Here is a 15,295-nt window from a genome sequence, read left to right as displayed (position 1 = left end):
ATTTCTGTTTGCCTCCTTACATAAGTGCATGTAGATACAGTTTGTCTATACATGTTCATGTTCTTGTCTATACATGTTCGTGCATATAAAAAACTGGACAAACACCAATTCATTTATACACTAAACATTATTTTGGGTAATATTGTCTAGTTATAGGCAATTACAGTGAGTCATTTGGTAGAGGCATTTATACAAAGTGACTTACAAGTAAGGACAACACACCAGGGGTAATTTAGGATTGACTTTCTGGCTCAAAGACACTTTAACACGTAACCAAGCACCAGGAATCAAACCACTAAAACCTTCATGGGCAAATACACAGCCAACTGAGCAATAGCTGCCCAAATTCTTTTTTAAGAGGAACTATATGGAAAGAAAATCAAAGAAAAAAAGAAATTTAGTATTGGTGAAATGATGTATTATCTAGTATGATGACCTGGAACACCTGGCTGAAATACTACAGAAAACAGAAGTAGAGATGTCACAGGTTAACCGGTTCTCTAAACAACAGACAAATCCCTCTAATGTGTGGTTTCAATAGGCAGAAAAAAAACATGTGCGCACCAATATGTATTTCTGTTGTTGAGGTGTGTTAATATGCACAGTCATATCCTGACCATGTCTACTGTGCAACTACTGTGCACAGTAGACAGTACAGTTTTTAATCTGCCCTCACTTGTTAATCTGTCTTGACGACATTTCTACTTTAATTTTGGCTTAACAAACCTAAAATCAAAATTATTCCAAGCCCAGATAAAAATGGGAGGGTTGTGGCAAGGGCATCCGGGGTAAAAAAAAAACAAACAAACCAAAAACAAACAAAACAAAGAGAAAACTCATGCCACATCAACGTGTGGAACACATTCCACTTTGGCGACCCCTGAAGGGACAAGCTGATCCTAAAATCAATACTCATGTATAGTGGACAATTCAGTGATTCTTTGGACTTCGTCACAATTATTATCCGACTGCCCTGCACAACTATTATTCTGAAGCCACCCAAACACAGCAATCAAGACCATCTTGTTTTCTCACTTTCAGTTGTGTTTTGATTGATTGTGTCATGATTCACTGCCTGAGTTGTACTGGTTGAAGAATCAGCTTTTGATTCAGTCAGCCAGTGCGTCCCAGCCCAGCTAGGGCTGGGAAAAAAATTGGTTATTTGATTAATGGTGATTCCCCTTTGAACAATTCAATCCAGATTCATAAAATCCAGAGATCGATCTTTGCTGCACCTGTTCTCAGTAACATCAAATGTGTTACACCTGAATATTAGGTGTATATAAAGATGTTACCTGTTGTACGTGGTTCAGTTGGTGCATAAAAGGTTTACTTTCAGGAAACTCATTATTACAAAGTAAACAACAGCGTTATTTTGAGTTTAAAAGTAAAGTAGATGACTGCTTACTATATTAGCTGTCTTGAGTCACAACAGTACCAGTACCTTAAACAGTGTCATGAATGGCTATGTGGACCTCTCAACATTTAACGGGACTGTCAGGTCAGTCAGCTGACTGTAGTTTAGGCAGATCTAGAGAACATGCTGCAAGAGGCATAGACTGAAAAGAAGACTCTATAATGTTCTGAGCTTTGTTTGGCAAGGAAGAGATATTTTGTCTGACTACGAGACGTGAAGTGATAGAATTTCCAGTCCAGTGATTCAACTTTATTCAGTCTGTCCCTGGTGGGGAGCTAACTAACTAGCCAACAGCTGTCTGCAGACATCAGTGATATTTCATAGAATACAAATACCTTAAATAAATCAACGCTGGTGAGCAGACTCAGTTTTTGTCCTACCTAACCTCAATGTGATCATTACAATGGATACATTGTTGTTACTTAGGGCCCCTGCTGTTGACAGTCCATGTGTGGGATAGCAAGTAAAAACCGTAGTAATATTTTAGTTATTTGCATCTGCTAATGAAAAATAAACCCCAGTCTGTGAAGGTGCTCAGTCTTCCAGGTTTGGTTATCCAAAAGTTGACTCATGTCAACTGGACTTCTTCAAACCAAGAAGAAGAAAGAAGCCCAGTTGACAGGACTCAATCATTGGACAACCTTGTTCGCCAGGTTTTAACCCGAAATTCTTTACAGTATATGAACTATATACAGTTTTATACTGAAGAAAGCACCGACATTGTTCACTTGAAGAAAAACAAATTCTAGATCCTGAGAAGCGCTTTATGTATTATTGGTATTTACCTGATCATGAAAATAATGAAATCATAAATTGAATAAAAATTAACCAATTCTGGACTGTGTGAATCAGAATCTAATGCAATCAGGAAATCATTGCTAATACGCAGCCCTAGTGTTTTCCTGCACTTAAGAAACACAGGTGAATGGCTTTATTGAGTATGCTAGTTTCTTAATTCGTATTAAGGCTGTGACACAGTAAGCCTATGTCAAGGATCTAGCACAGATAAAGATGAACTGAGGGTCACTTTAGCTTAACAGGTTACAACACACTGCAAAGACAAGAGCCAACAACTGGCTGTTGGTAACTTTTATTCACTATAAAGTATACACAAACGGATTATTTACTTGAAAATTATGACCAATTTCCTAATGTTTTTGTAGATGACAGCTTAATTATGAACTGCTTCTACTAGCAGATAATATCCATAATTTTGCAATATACTTGTTTCAACATGTTGAGATGTTTCAGCTGAAACACCTCATGGAGATATCAAGTTTGCACAGCTGACACTAAATTCAGACGGCTGTACAAACTGATGGCATTTTTGACCATTTGTCTGAAGTGTTTTAATTATTTCTGTACAACGACTGGAGTATATGGTACAAGCAAATAAAAGTATCCAGGTTACAGAATGACGAATATTACTCGTGCGTAAAGCAAATTCATTGTTGGTTTTAGAGTCTGTTTGGGCATAGCTTTTGATATGAATAATTTATAAAAAGAGAGAGACGTGATCTTTTAAATTGGACTCAGTATAGAATTCTGACACAAGATTCACTGTTAAAAGTACAAACTGGCAATAAAAGATTAAATATAATTGATAGGCAAAGCATGACTACATGGCAAAAAAATAAAATACAACTTTACGCCAGTAACACATTCAAAAGTGCGGCAGTGATTCAGTTGGTGGAGTGGCCGCCTACCGACCATAGGGTCGAGCCCCGTTCTTCTCAACCCAATTTCAAAGTGTCCCTCGGTAAGACACTAAACTCTCAACAGCCCATCCCCAGCCACGTTGTGAATGGGCCCGGTAGAAATTGGGGAGGATTGCATCAGGAAGGGCATCCAGCATAAAAAATGTGGCGGCAACACGCAGACTAATGATCCGCTGGTTTGACCCTGAACTCGCAAGATAAGCCAAAAGGACAAAAGCCAAACAAACAAACAAAACAAAAAAATAGCAAACACATTCAAAGACAACACTTCTTACTTTGTCAAAGAACAAAACTACTTAACTACCAAACTGGGTTTCAGACCAAGTGACACTGACTTGACATGGTAAAAAGAGATTGAATGCTATTTCCGTTCAGTGTGTGGTTTATCTTACTTTCACAATGTAAACATACCGGTGATACATAATAAATGAGCAAAGATAAAATCAGCTAGAAATTTTATAAAAACGCCTATTATATCTTAACAAAATAACCATATTTTACAGGATACAGCTAGGGATGCCACTTAATTTGAGGCTTTCAAAACTGTGCAGCAAAATAGGATGTATACAAGAAGTCAGAGATATGCATCACTGCCTCTGCAGTGTAGTCTACATGAACGCCCCAGCAAGCTAAAACAGTCTTGGTGGAAAACACCACCAGCAGCACTGCAGTGTTTTCCTCAGCACTGGTACTGCACCAAAGTGGAGAGCTTTTACTTCACATTCTTTTTCCTCTGTAGCTCATTTTAAATCCTAATCTGTTGCACTTCAATCTTTATATGTTAATAACCACTGAAGACACAGGCACACAACTGAAACAATGTAGGTAATTGTGACAGGTTTCCATCCACACAAACCCACTGTTAGTCTACTAGCTATATAAAGACACTTCCTGATAAATCCAGAGAGCCTCTAGGCATTTTAAGCACTACTCTTTAAATAGTCTTACAAAGCACACACACACACTTTCTTTGTGGGTTTTATCTCTGAGATGTAATTCATTGCTATCCATACAGACAGGCTTGTAACACATCCATTTTGCATTAGTGCTAGAACAGACAAGTAAATGGCCAAGACAAGGCTTCATAAGAAGAATTTATGACACTTTACACACCTCACTGGATAAGCGGGTAGAGGCCGGCATTGAGTTAGTTAAAAAAAAAAATTATAATGCCATTGACACTTAAAAATAGGCCAACACTTGAATGTTATTAGTACACTCACTTGGAAACATTATTGCTGTTTGTTTAATATTTTGATTTTCTGGGATATTTTAAATGCAAACGCTCAGAGTGTGAAACCAACCTAAAGCCTAAAAGCCTAACACTGTTATAAGGCATAAAATGCGTGGCCAGTGTATATTATTCATATTTGCCACCAAGACCAGGTTTCCAAAATACATGCACAAGGCCAAGGAGAATGTGCTAGCCAATACCTGCATGAAAGGTATCACAGTATGCAGCACCAGATGCCTACTCAAAACATCTACAATTAATTCTAAAATATCAACATTCTGACCGTGCAAGTCTTATCACACATAGACAAAGACTTCCAAGAGCGCGGACAGACTACAATACCTCAAGGTATCACATATATAGTTTGTATGACAAACTATTGAGTCATCTATATTAAATAACAAAAAAAAAATAACAGTAAAACATAACCTGCGTTTAAAATAGCAGAACAGAATCGCCATGTATATACAGTGAAACCAAAATGCGTTATATGTATAAATACGGCAAAAGCATAAGACTTATGGCATATGAAAATACTGCATTTTGACCTTTAGCGCAACACGCAACTCAAGTTAACCACAGTAGTAATAGTCAGTGTGTTGTTGTTAGCACGTTAGCTTTGCAGGAGCAGTAAAAATGTGACTCACCTCTGTCTGAATGTCCACAAATTCAAATAGTTATCGGAATCTAAAACGTTTAGTCTATGCCGCGATGTTTTCGGCCGATGCTGGAAGGTCCCATTTGTTGCCGTCGGTTCATTATATCTTGTCCCGGAGACATCCGCATAAACTCGCGACGACCATCGCAGCTCAAAGGCAGCACACCAGAATCAAGGCTAGCGCTAGCTTGTTAAAAGCTTGTAGAACAACAAACAGACATCCAAAGAAAATGTGCTAAAATATCCAGGAAAACGCGTTAACAGCGCGGCTATTTCATCTTCACCACAAACTACGAACCTTTAACAGTCCATTTGCGTAACGGCAGGCTTGCTGGGATAAAAATATACCATCAAAAGATCAGATTTTGTTTCGGCTTAATCCTCTCTGCGAACCCATTCGAGCGGTTTTCAAGCGGCCTTTGACTTCGGAGTGTGGACGCTGGGGACGGAAACGCTTCAAGAATGAAACGAGCGTTCCGATTGGTGCTCGCGCTGTAGGGCGGAGATCGTTTTTGCGGATGATGACACTGACGCCATTTTGGATCCACACAGCATCATATTCCTGCTTTGGGACAAACACAATTAGGGCTCCAGCGTGGCTGACCACAGTTCACAGTTTCAAACGCAACAGACCACACTCCATTATATAGTTGGGGGACCAAGTAAAGGAAATGGAGTACAGACTTTGGGTGTACTCGTTTTATATCCCTTGGATACCGTAGACATTGTTAATTCGGATATGTCAATTATATATTTAGATTTCCGTATGTTATTTAAAACGCAAAATGTTCGAGATGGAAACTGAATATTAGTAATCCATCCTTAAAACCACTAACATAGTTATACAAACTATATTGAATGATGTTTATAGGTACAAATCTTGTCATAAAACCATAATCACAGCTGTCCGTGTTCAACGTATATTTTGGCGTTTATCGAGCTGTGTGTTTTGTTTTCGATGGATGTGTCAGATTGTAAATACAGGGTATAATCGAGGAGACACAGTTGACAAGAAGCGGAGTGTTACGGTGCACAAACTTGATGCACCCTTGGTAAACACGGAACGGGACAGGATGTAACGAAGGCTTTCATTGGCTCAAACAAAAGCCCTCTACTCCCATTGGGTTATCTGATGTGTCACTCATCCTGACCTGTACACGTCGCTGCTAACGACAGTACCCTGACTATTTACAGCAAGGAAATGAGGCCATGTAGCGTGCATGTTTTTATTTCACAAATGCATTCTCCAGCAGCTCACTTACTGGTACTCCTTCCAGTCAAATCGCAGGAGTTCCATATTAAAGAGTATTTGGAACGAAAACGTTTAGAAAACATGCAGGCACTGCGTGCAACGATGTTCCAATTAAGTTTTTAGAAATATCATATTTTTTTAAATACAAGTTGCACCTTAAACTGGCAACGCATGTATTTGCTGTATAAACTCTAAGTTGGCAAATACAAGCAAACTGAGCTGCTTTAGTAAACCAGCTTAACCAATAGCGCTCTCTGCTGGGTTACTGTTACATATAAACTACGTTACTTAGTTGTTGCTGTGACCAGAGAGTCACACAGTCGTTTGAGGCGGTGAAAGGTTTTCACGTTTCTTATCACCAGTGATTACTTTAATTTGTTTTTCAAGAGTCCGCTTTTCCGGCTATTATGGTATTACAATTTTCCCAAATGTAGGCTTATTTTCCTCTTCAATAGAATGTTTGTTCAATTATATAAATAATGTATGTTATGGTCTTGTATTTGGTAAAATTGTTGTTCGCTTTGTAGTTTGTCAATTACAAATGGTAGACATAGATTACAGCTCTGCAAACAGTACAGATGTATTATTATTATTATTATTATTATTATTATTATTATTATTATTATTATTATTATTATAAGCGATCTCAGAGTACAACATAGACATGGGAGGTGCAGCATGTCTCAGAATGAGCTATATTCATCTGAAAATTAAGCTAAAGGAAAATCGCTGTAAATTTACTTAATGTCGAGATTTATAAATTGCAGATCTTCAGTGTGCACTGTGATTGTTTTACTGAGCTGAATAAAACCCTTTTAAGACTTTAAAAAGTAGACAACATTCATCAGCGTGAAACAAAGTAAATGTAAATGAAATTGCGTTGCATAAGTGACAGAAATTGTATGCAAGCTGCAGATTGTTTATTGCGTATTGTGGTCGGGTCGTAGGCTCCTGCGCAAACGTGTGCGCAACTAGCAGGTCCTTAAAGTACGGAAGGGGTTGAAGTTCAAAGTTCGAGGCAAAGATGTTTTGAAAGGTTACGATATATTAACATTTATAACAGTGTGCAGATAATTAAAACAGTCGCTACAATTATGACACCGATAAGTCTTAGAATTCATAATAAAAATATTTATTTGTTGCTTTAATTTCTGTATGCAGGAAGTTGTTGATCTCGAGCTGACATCTTTGGTCGACTCACAGTTGTGTAACAGTAAGCTAGCTGTGACCGTAGGTGCACGTAAGCCAGCGTGTGAAAACACAGTTTAATGCCTAATAGAAAACTTGCAGCTATGGCAGTGCGATTGTTTAGTTAATATACCACACTCGGTGAAAGAAGACAAGATGTCCGCTTTGTTTTTGCAGCATCGCGCTGACCTATGTAGGAAATACAGTAGAGGATTATTGTTGACACTGACAAGGCAACATTGTCACTTATTAGCGAACAAGGCAACATCCAGAAATGGTGTTAAACATGTGCTGGCTAGATGCTCTTATGTCAGAAAGTTGCTTCTGTCAACTTCAGAGCGGAGACTCACGGACCGTCCACAGAAACTTACAGAGGTAAGCCAAAAAACGTTTGCTTTGCCAAGTGCATTTCTGCATTTTGAGTAAATCTGATCAGAATACCAATAGACCTTCGAGGGCGCCTATAAGTTCATTATTAAACAACTACATCCTACGTCCCTGGAAAAAATGTATCGTTCAACAGAATTTGAAATTGGCAACGTCATCAGTACATTCTGTTTACATGCAGCTGTGTGACTGAGCTTGAAATTGTATGTTCAAACTGCAGCAAGTTGTTTCTACTTCTTCTATGCCGTATTTTTTTGGATCCTTAGATGTGTTTTTAGTATTATTATTATTATTATTATTATTATTTGTAACACATGATCATGGCAGCACCTGAAGTTTGGTGTGCATTTACTCGAGGTCTCCTTTGTATATGATTTCATAACACAATGCGTTGCCCCAATGTTCCAATCATAGATCCTCTTCCACAGACCTTTGGGTCCTGGCATGATGGGAGTTAACAAAGAGTTAATCAGGAGCCACCTGCTGAGGAACCCTGTTGGTTTATTAAATCTATTAGGTGAACATGCAGTATTCTTTTAAATATATACTTATAGTACTTATTTTACTTACTTATAGCACTCTGTATGAAAAACACTTTTGATTTCAGGGGCAAAAAACTTCTTCAGTACATCTCGGTCCAAACAAGAGGAAAATAAAAGTAATGGACCAAAGGGAAAAACCCCAGAGGAAGATGAAGGTAAGTGAAAAATCGCTCTAGCTGCTTGGCACATGGCTGTGAGATAACTGCAACACTTCTTCCTTCATTGTCTGATGTTTTATACTCTTTCTTCCTGAAATTTTTGGCACTGCTTAGAGGAGAAGAAACGTCGTGAGCAAGAGGACCAGATGTACCGCGAGCGCCTGCGAACCCTCTTCATCATAGCGCTCATCATGAGCCTGCTGAACTCCATTAATACCAGTGGTGGTAACATCTCTTGGAACGACTTTGTCAATGAGATGCTGGCCAAAGGAGAGGTGTCACGTGTGCAAGTTGTTCCTGAAAGTGACATTGTAGAAATCTATCTCCACCCTGGAGCTGTTATCTTTGGAAGACCTGTATGTTGCACAGGATGCAAAAACACAGTTAAAATTGGAACTTTTACAGCAGATGTGCAGGCTAATCTCTCATCTTCTCCCATTTTTCTCGCTTTGCAGAGGCTGGCGCTTATGTACAGAATGCAAGTTGCTAATATTGACAAATTTGAGGAGAAGCTGAGAGCTGCTGAAGAAGAACTCAATATTGACTCGAAGGACAGGATACCAGTTTCTTACAAACGCACTGGGTTCTTTGGAAAGTAAGAGCACAAACATTTTCAGAACAGACTAAATAAAAAGAAGTTTATTTATAAGATGCCTGGAAATGTTTGACAAGCAATTAGGAAGTAATGCTTTCTCCATACAAATATATAAGATATGTCAACCACAAAAATAACTCAGGCAACTTGTCATTGTGTTGGACTATTCTTCCCTTTAAAAATTTCATAAATGGTCAGTATTTCCTATTATTGTGTGTTGTAATCATAATCCCGTAATGATTTCTTTAAAATATATCTATACTTGTAAAAAAAAAAAAAAAAAAAAAAAAACTTTGAACTTCCCCGTGCAATTTATTTCCTTTTAATCTGCTTATATTGCAGTGCAGTCTACGCTCTGGGGATGGCTGCTATTGGGGTGGCTATTCTTTGGTACATCTTCCGACTAGCAGGCATGGGCGGCAGAGAAGGCGGATTTAGTGCATTTGTGAGTGAGGCCACACAAGCATGCTGGCATTTGTACAATCAAGATTTTTATTGTGTTCCACCAATTTCACTGGGATATTAATTTGCAAATTACAACATACCCAACAGAATCAGCTGAAGATGGCTAAATTCACTATTGTGGATGGCAAATCGGGTAAAGGCGTGAGTTTCAAAGATGTAGCAGGCATGCATGAGGCAAAGATGGAAGTAAAGGAATTCGTTGACTATCTTAAGGTGAGAAATCAGTCTCAAATATAGTATATTAGGGGTTTTTCATATTGGCACATTCTGAATTTTTAATCCCAATTGAACAACGTAAGTAGGAATTAGATATAATTTATGGTTTCGTTTATCTACCATCTAACCTTAATCACTGTCATCAGAGTCCAGAACGGTACCTTCAGCTGGGAGCAAAGGTTCCTAAGGGTGCATTGCTGCTAGGTCCTCCAGGCTGTGGGAAGACCCTGCTGGCTAAGGCTGTAGCTACTGAGGCTCAGGTGCCCTTTCTGGCTATGGCTGGTTCTGAGTTTGTGGAAGTCATTGGAGGTGTGTAGGACCAGAATGTATGGTCTGTATGATTCGGAAAGCGTTCACACCTCTTCACTATTTGCATATATCATTGTAAATATACTTTTAAATAGAATCAACTAACAGAAAAGTGAAATTCTTAGGCTGCAGTAACTATAGTTTGCAGGAGTTTGTTTGTTTTTTTTGTTTGTGCATAGACCTTGTTCGTCTATATGGAAAAAATACCCATTCATCTAAACAGAATTACAGGATAACAAATTAATAGAAATAAATACAATTGTTTCTATATTAATTTCAATTTACACTAATACACTAACAATGTATACTAATTTCATAGAAAATTTCCCATATTATTTGTCAAAATGTATATTTTAGGCATCTCTGCCTTTTCATGACAGCCCTATAAGAAGGTACATTTTTAAAGAAATAATGAAGACTGTATGTTTTGGAATGACTGTGTTTCTAGGCCTAGGTGCTGCCAGGGTCAGGAGTCTGTTCAAGGAAGCTCGTGCTCGAGCACCCTGCATCGTGTACATCGATGAGATTGATGCTGTGGGAAAGAAGCGCTCCACCAACATGTCAGGTTTCTCCAATACTGAAGAGGAGCAGACCCTCAACCAGCTGCTAGTGGAGATGGATGGTGAGCAAAACATGGCATTTGGATGTGCTATCACCACTGGCACATTTTTCAGAATAATAAAACTTGTTCTTGTTCTTTTGCAGGAATGGGAACAACAGATCATGTCATTGTCCTTGCTTCTACTAACAGAGCAGATATCTTGGACAATGCTCTCATGAGACCAGGCAGACTAGACAGGCACATCTTTATAGATCTGCCCACATTGCAGGTAGATGTGAGCACTATTGTGATTTATAAAAAAAAATACTGAATTATACTATTTTTTTTTATGCACGTTTTAAGCTGCATTATGCAGTACTTGTCATTTTGCATAGCTGTTAAATAAAACTTTGTTGTTTGTTTATTTGCTGCTAAAAACATGTAGCTATGGCAGGAATCTATTCAATCCAATTCAGTTTCTTTATTTAATGCCAACTCACAAAACCATCTCAAAGCACTTTAGATTGTAAGGTTAACAATAAAAATAATTACAGCAAACCAACCCACCAAATCCCCCTTAATCAAGTACTAGGAGATAATGGAGAAGAAAACTCCCTTAATGGAAGAACCCTGCCACAGAGACAGGCTCAGGGTGGGTGGCTGTCTGCCTTGACTGGTTGGGGTGAGTGGACTGAGAAAGAAAACAACATAAAGAGGAAGATGATGAGCAACTTCTCCATGCCCCCAGCGACAACAGATATTGCCTGCAACACACAGCTACTCCACAACTACTCTCCATCAAAGATCAAAGGCTGTCGGCTTGTCCCTTCAGGGGTCGCGACAGCGGAAAGTGTTCCATACGGTGATTTGGCATGAGTTTTTACGCCAGATCTTTTTCCTGCCGCAACCCTCCCTTTCTTTCTTTTTTTTTCTTTTTTTTTACCAGCACCAAGGTGACCCTTGATGGCTGGGCGAGGCAACACCTGGTGGGGTTGGATTCCATCCTGTGGCCTTCTGCATCCCTCTGCCTATGCTCTACCTATTGATAGATGTATCACTTTAATTTAATTTGTTTCATTGTTGTTCCACAGGAAAGAAAGGAGATCTTTGAGCAGCATCTGAAAATCCTGAAACTGACACAGCCAGCTAACTTCTATTCTCTGCATCTGGCTGAGCTCACACCAGGCTTCAGTGGTATATGCATTTCCATATTTACTGTTTAGCTAGTGATGGGCAGATGGAGCCTAAATGAGCTTTTAGGGCTTTCTTCCTTTTTGTGCTAAAACGTATTTGAAGGTTTGGGATTTTAAACAAGGCACCAGTGATATCTGGCGGGATGAAGCACTACTCCTAACTTATTTTAATAGCTTTAGTCTGAGGTCTGACATAAAACACCAAGATGCCTACATGTTGATATTAAATGTAAGATTTGTCATACTTAATCCACTCATAAATGTTCATGCACAATATGTGACAGTTAAACAATTAATATACAAGTTCAAATCTCCTAGATATGAAATACTTTGGTGCCACTAAATATTAATGTACTTCATTATAGTTAAGGCCCAGTTTCACTTTCACTTGAATAAGAGTCATAATGTGACACAATTGGTATTTGGTTGCAGATGGAAATGTTCACATGCTTTTTAAACCACTCAAACAAGTTTTGAACACCATCAGTCATGTGGTTTTCTTCATTTGACAGAAGCCCCAGCACCATAAATTGATACATTGTAAATCCGTGGAGTGAAACAAGCTGTAGTGCTGCTGATGTTTTCTGAAATGTTATTCCTTTATGGTGATCATGAAACCACTAAGGCCATCTCACTTTGTCTCTGAAGGTGCAGACATTGCTAACATTTGTAATGAAGCTGCCTTGCATGCTGCCAGAGAGGGCTACAAGTCGATTGATTCCTTTAACTTTGAGTATGCAGTGGAGAGAGTAATAGCAGGTACAATGGTGGAAACACCATATCATGGCCAAACAATATATTTCATATATCTGAGCTTCAGATGGCAAATTCTGATGAATCTGTGTTTGTGCGTGCCTTTAGGAAGTGTGAAGAAGAGCAAGATCTTGTCTAAAGAGGAACAAAGGGTAGTTGCCTTCCATGAGTCTGGCCATGCCTTAGTGGGATGGTTACTTGAGCACACAGAAGCAGTCATGAAGGTAACATGCTCCCATATGTCTGCTCCAAAAGTGGAATGTAGGCTGTTATCTCTGTAGTCTTCTCTAATTGTGTAATTAAGTTTCTACATTTTAAATAATTTTTTTTACTGTAAAGGACGTTGGTCAAACTGTTGGTGGTTGAAAAGTGCTATGTACATAAACTTTGATTTGATCTCTGCCATAGTTTGTTTTTAATCAGATTACTTGTATGGATCAAATTGTGGTAATTTCTAATGTGGCCTATTGAATGCTTGTGTTTCATCGCTTTACTGTAGACAGTGTGCAAAGAAATCGGCTTCTACCAAAGATTTTTTTAAACTTTGTCCAATTTACTGATATAAGTTATTGATACGTTTTCTCCTTAGTTCATGTACTTTGACAGCCCCCAAAAAGAGGAAAAGCTTTACCTTTAGTTCAATTCACTTCACATTTTTAACAACTGCTTTGTTAAAAGATCAATTGTGTTTGTCTTTGTGTGTGTGTGCGTGTGTGTTTGTGTGTGTGTGTGTTTTATTTATTTATTTATGTTGTTTTTCCTGTTCAGGTGTCCATTGCTCCACGGACTAATGCAGCACTGGGATTTGCCCAAATCTTACCTCGAGACCAGTACCTGTTCACCAAGGAGCAGCTGTTTGAGAGGATGTGTATGGCTCTGGGAGGAAGAACTGCTGAAGCTATCACATTTAACAAAGTCACAACAGGTAACAGCCCATATAAAGTTAATTATCTTCAGTCATTACTGTCTGTACACATACATAGCACTTTCTTCCAACAAATGCTTCTTGCTGCCTGCTGATGGCTTCCAAAAATATTTTCTTTAGCGCTTTCTACTGTTCAAACATTTAGCCCTTCTCAGTTTTAACTATTACGAAATTATTACCAAATAATATATTAGTAATATTCCTGATATGAACTGACATTGTTTTGTGTTTTATGTTAATATCCTCTTATAAATACTCTAAAATGTAAATATTCCTGTTTGTATACCATTTAGTAAAACATGATATTCAGACATCACGAGTTGAAGTCTGCTCACCGTCTCCCCAGGAGCTCAGGATGACTTGCGTAAGGTGACGCGTGTGGCCTACTCTATGGTGAAGCAGTACGGCATGTGTGAAAGTGTTGGCCAGGTCTCATTCCCAGAGACAGAAGAGCAAGGTGCTATTGGACGTCGTCCTTTCAGCCAGGGACTACAGCAGCAGATGGACCTTGTGGGTTTGAAATTAGGAGTAGTTCTCTGTTCTCAAATTGGCACGCTGGGAATGCTCTATCACCTCACAGTTGTTGTTTTTTTAGCTGTTTTAATAAGAAGCTAGCTTACTGCATCATCTCCCTGTTTGTCTTACCTCACTCTAATGCAGTCAATGGTCTTTCTGTTCCTCCAGGAGGCTAAGATGTTAATAGCCCGTGCTTACAGGCACACAGAGAAGCTGCTTCTGGACAACAGAGACAAATTGACACTGGTCAGTTGTTCCCCTGTTGAATCGTTCATTTTTAGCATTTTTTCAGATTTATGCTAATAAGCAAAGTTGTTGGTATTTGATCTTTGGTTTTATGTCTAATTTTAACAAGTCGGAACTACTTGGGATCTGTCTTTCCAGTTGGCCAATGCACTGTTAGAGCGTGAGGTGGTGAACTATGATGATATCGAAGCCTTGCTGGGTCCCCCGCCCCATGGGCCAAAGAAGATGATTGTTCCTCAGAGCTGGGTGGAAGCTGAACGGGACAAACAAGACACAGGTGAAGACGAACCTCAACCCCCTCCAGGCAAACGCAGAGAAGATGACATAAATCCACAGCTGGCTTGACCTTAAAATGTATGTTTTAAAATCCTTCCCATCTGCGTCATTTTGTTGTGGTTGTTGGGGGCAGCCTTTATTCGGTGACTCACAAATAAAAATGAAATTATGGTGTGCAAAGTTGTGTTCGGTATTTGAGCTGCAGTGAAGAAGTGTAACAGAATGTAGCAAATTACTTTCATATAATCTATACACTGTACCTTTTACACTACACGTAATAGTGTTTACTCAAGAATTTTTTTTTGACTGGGATGTAACGGTAGTGGAAAGGAACAAGTAAGTTGCTCTCTCCAGTGTTGACAAATACATTTGGAATCCAAATTTAAAGCTGAAATAGCAAAGCATCTGCCATGTTTGTGTTCGCAGAAAATATTAATCCACACACCAATTTCTCCTTTTCAGACACCGATTGAGTTAATGATTCAAATGGCTGCGGCAGTGTTTTTTAAATTTTTTTTATGCTGCTTTGCATAACAGCCTGTGTGCTGGTTTGATTAAAGGTCCAAAAGGATGTTGTTACTAAATATTTAAATAAATGTCTATGTAAATATTGTATGCTGCTCTTATGTACTATTTCATTTTAGTAGTTTCAGATAAATATGTGTAGAAATGGATTAGGAGTAACTTTTTGCAGTCCAGGTTTACA

At 38.7% G+C, this 15,295-nt stretch overlaps 2 protein-coding genes across 5 annotated transcripts in view; one reads left to right on the top strand and one right to left on the bottom strand.

The window, feature by feature from the left end:
* Positions 1-5,456, bottom strand: part of ankrd11 (ankyrin repeat domain 11) — a 97,515-nt gene extending 92,059 nt beyond the window's left edge. For both annotated transcript variants that reach the window (XM_067496266.1, XM_067496267.1), the window contains exon 1: positions 5,017-5,456. The gene's annotated coding sequence lies outside the window, so the exon portion shown is untranslated. The remainder of the gene's footprint in view (positions 1-5,016) is intronic.
* A 1,829-nt stretch (positions 5,457-7,285) lies between these two features.
* Positions 7,286-15,202, top strand: spg7 (SPG7 matrix AAA peptidase subunit, paraplegin). Of its 3 annotated transcripts, XM_067496259.1 has the most exons (17): positions 7,291-7,842; positions 8,269-8,371; positions 8,462-8,551; positions 8,669-8,910; positions 9,010-9,149; positions 9,492-9,594; positions 9,702-9,827; positions 9,977-10,139; positions 10,588-10,761; positions 10,845-10,969; positions 11,772-11,874; positions 12,522-12,632; positions 12,735-12,850; positions 13,395-13,551; positions 13,898-14,061; positions 14,236-14,313; positions 14,452-15,202. In XM_067496259.1, the coding sequence occupies exons 1-17, from the start codon at positions 7,624-7,626 to the stop codon at positions 14,656-14,658; spliced, it is 2,421 nt and encodes an 806-aa protein (XP_067352360.1). In that variant the 5' UTR covers positions 7,291-7,623; the 3' UTR covers positions 14,659-15,202. The 3 variants fall into 3 exon arrangements, 2 of the variants coding, with proteins under 2 accessions (XP_067352361.1, XP_067352360.1); XR_010913783.1 differs by lacking the exon at positions 13,898-14,061 and having other exon boundaries at positions 7,287-7,842; positions 14,452-14,494; XM_067496260.1 differs by lacking the exons at positions 14,236-14,313; positions 14,452-15,202 and having other exon boundaries at positions 7,286-7,842; positions 13,845-14,060.
* Positions 15,203-15,295: the final 93 nt, after the last annotated feature.

Source organism: Channa argus, chromosome 2, assembly GCF_033026475.1.
Source record: "Channa argus isolate prfri chromosome 2, Channa argus male v1.0, whole genome shotgun sequence".
NCBI lineage: Eukaryota > Metazoa > Chordata > Actinopteri > Anabantiformes > Channidae > Channa > Channa argus.
This window is presented reverse-complemented; position numbering and strand designations above follow the sequence as displayed.

Excerpts from the sequence above, each read along its gene's own strand:
- spg7 (XM_067496259.1), top strand. The coding sequence starts at position 7,624 with ATGTCCGCTTTGTTTTTGCAGCATCGCGCTGACCTATGTAGGAAATAC. Across the intron at positions 9,595-9,701 it reads AAGGCGGATTTAGTGCATTT|AATCAGCTGAAGATGGCTAA; the intron begins GTGAGTGAGGCC and ends CATACCCAACAG. Across the intron at positions 12,851-13,394 it reads ACACAGAAGCAGTCATGAAG|GTGTCCATTGCTCCACGGAC; the intron begins GTAACATGCTCC and ends TTTCCTGTTCAG.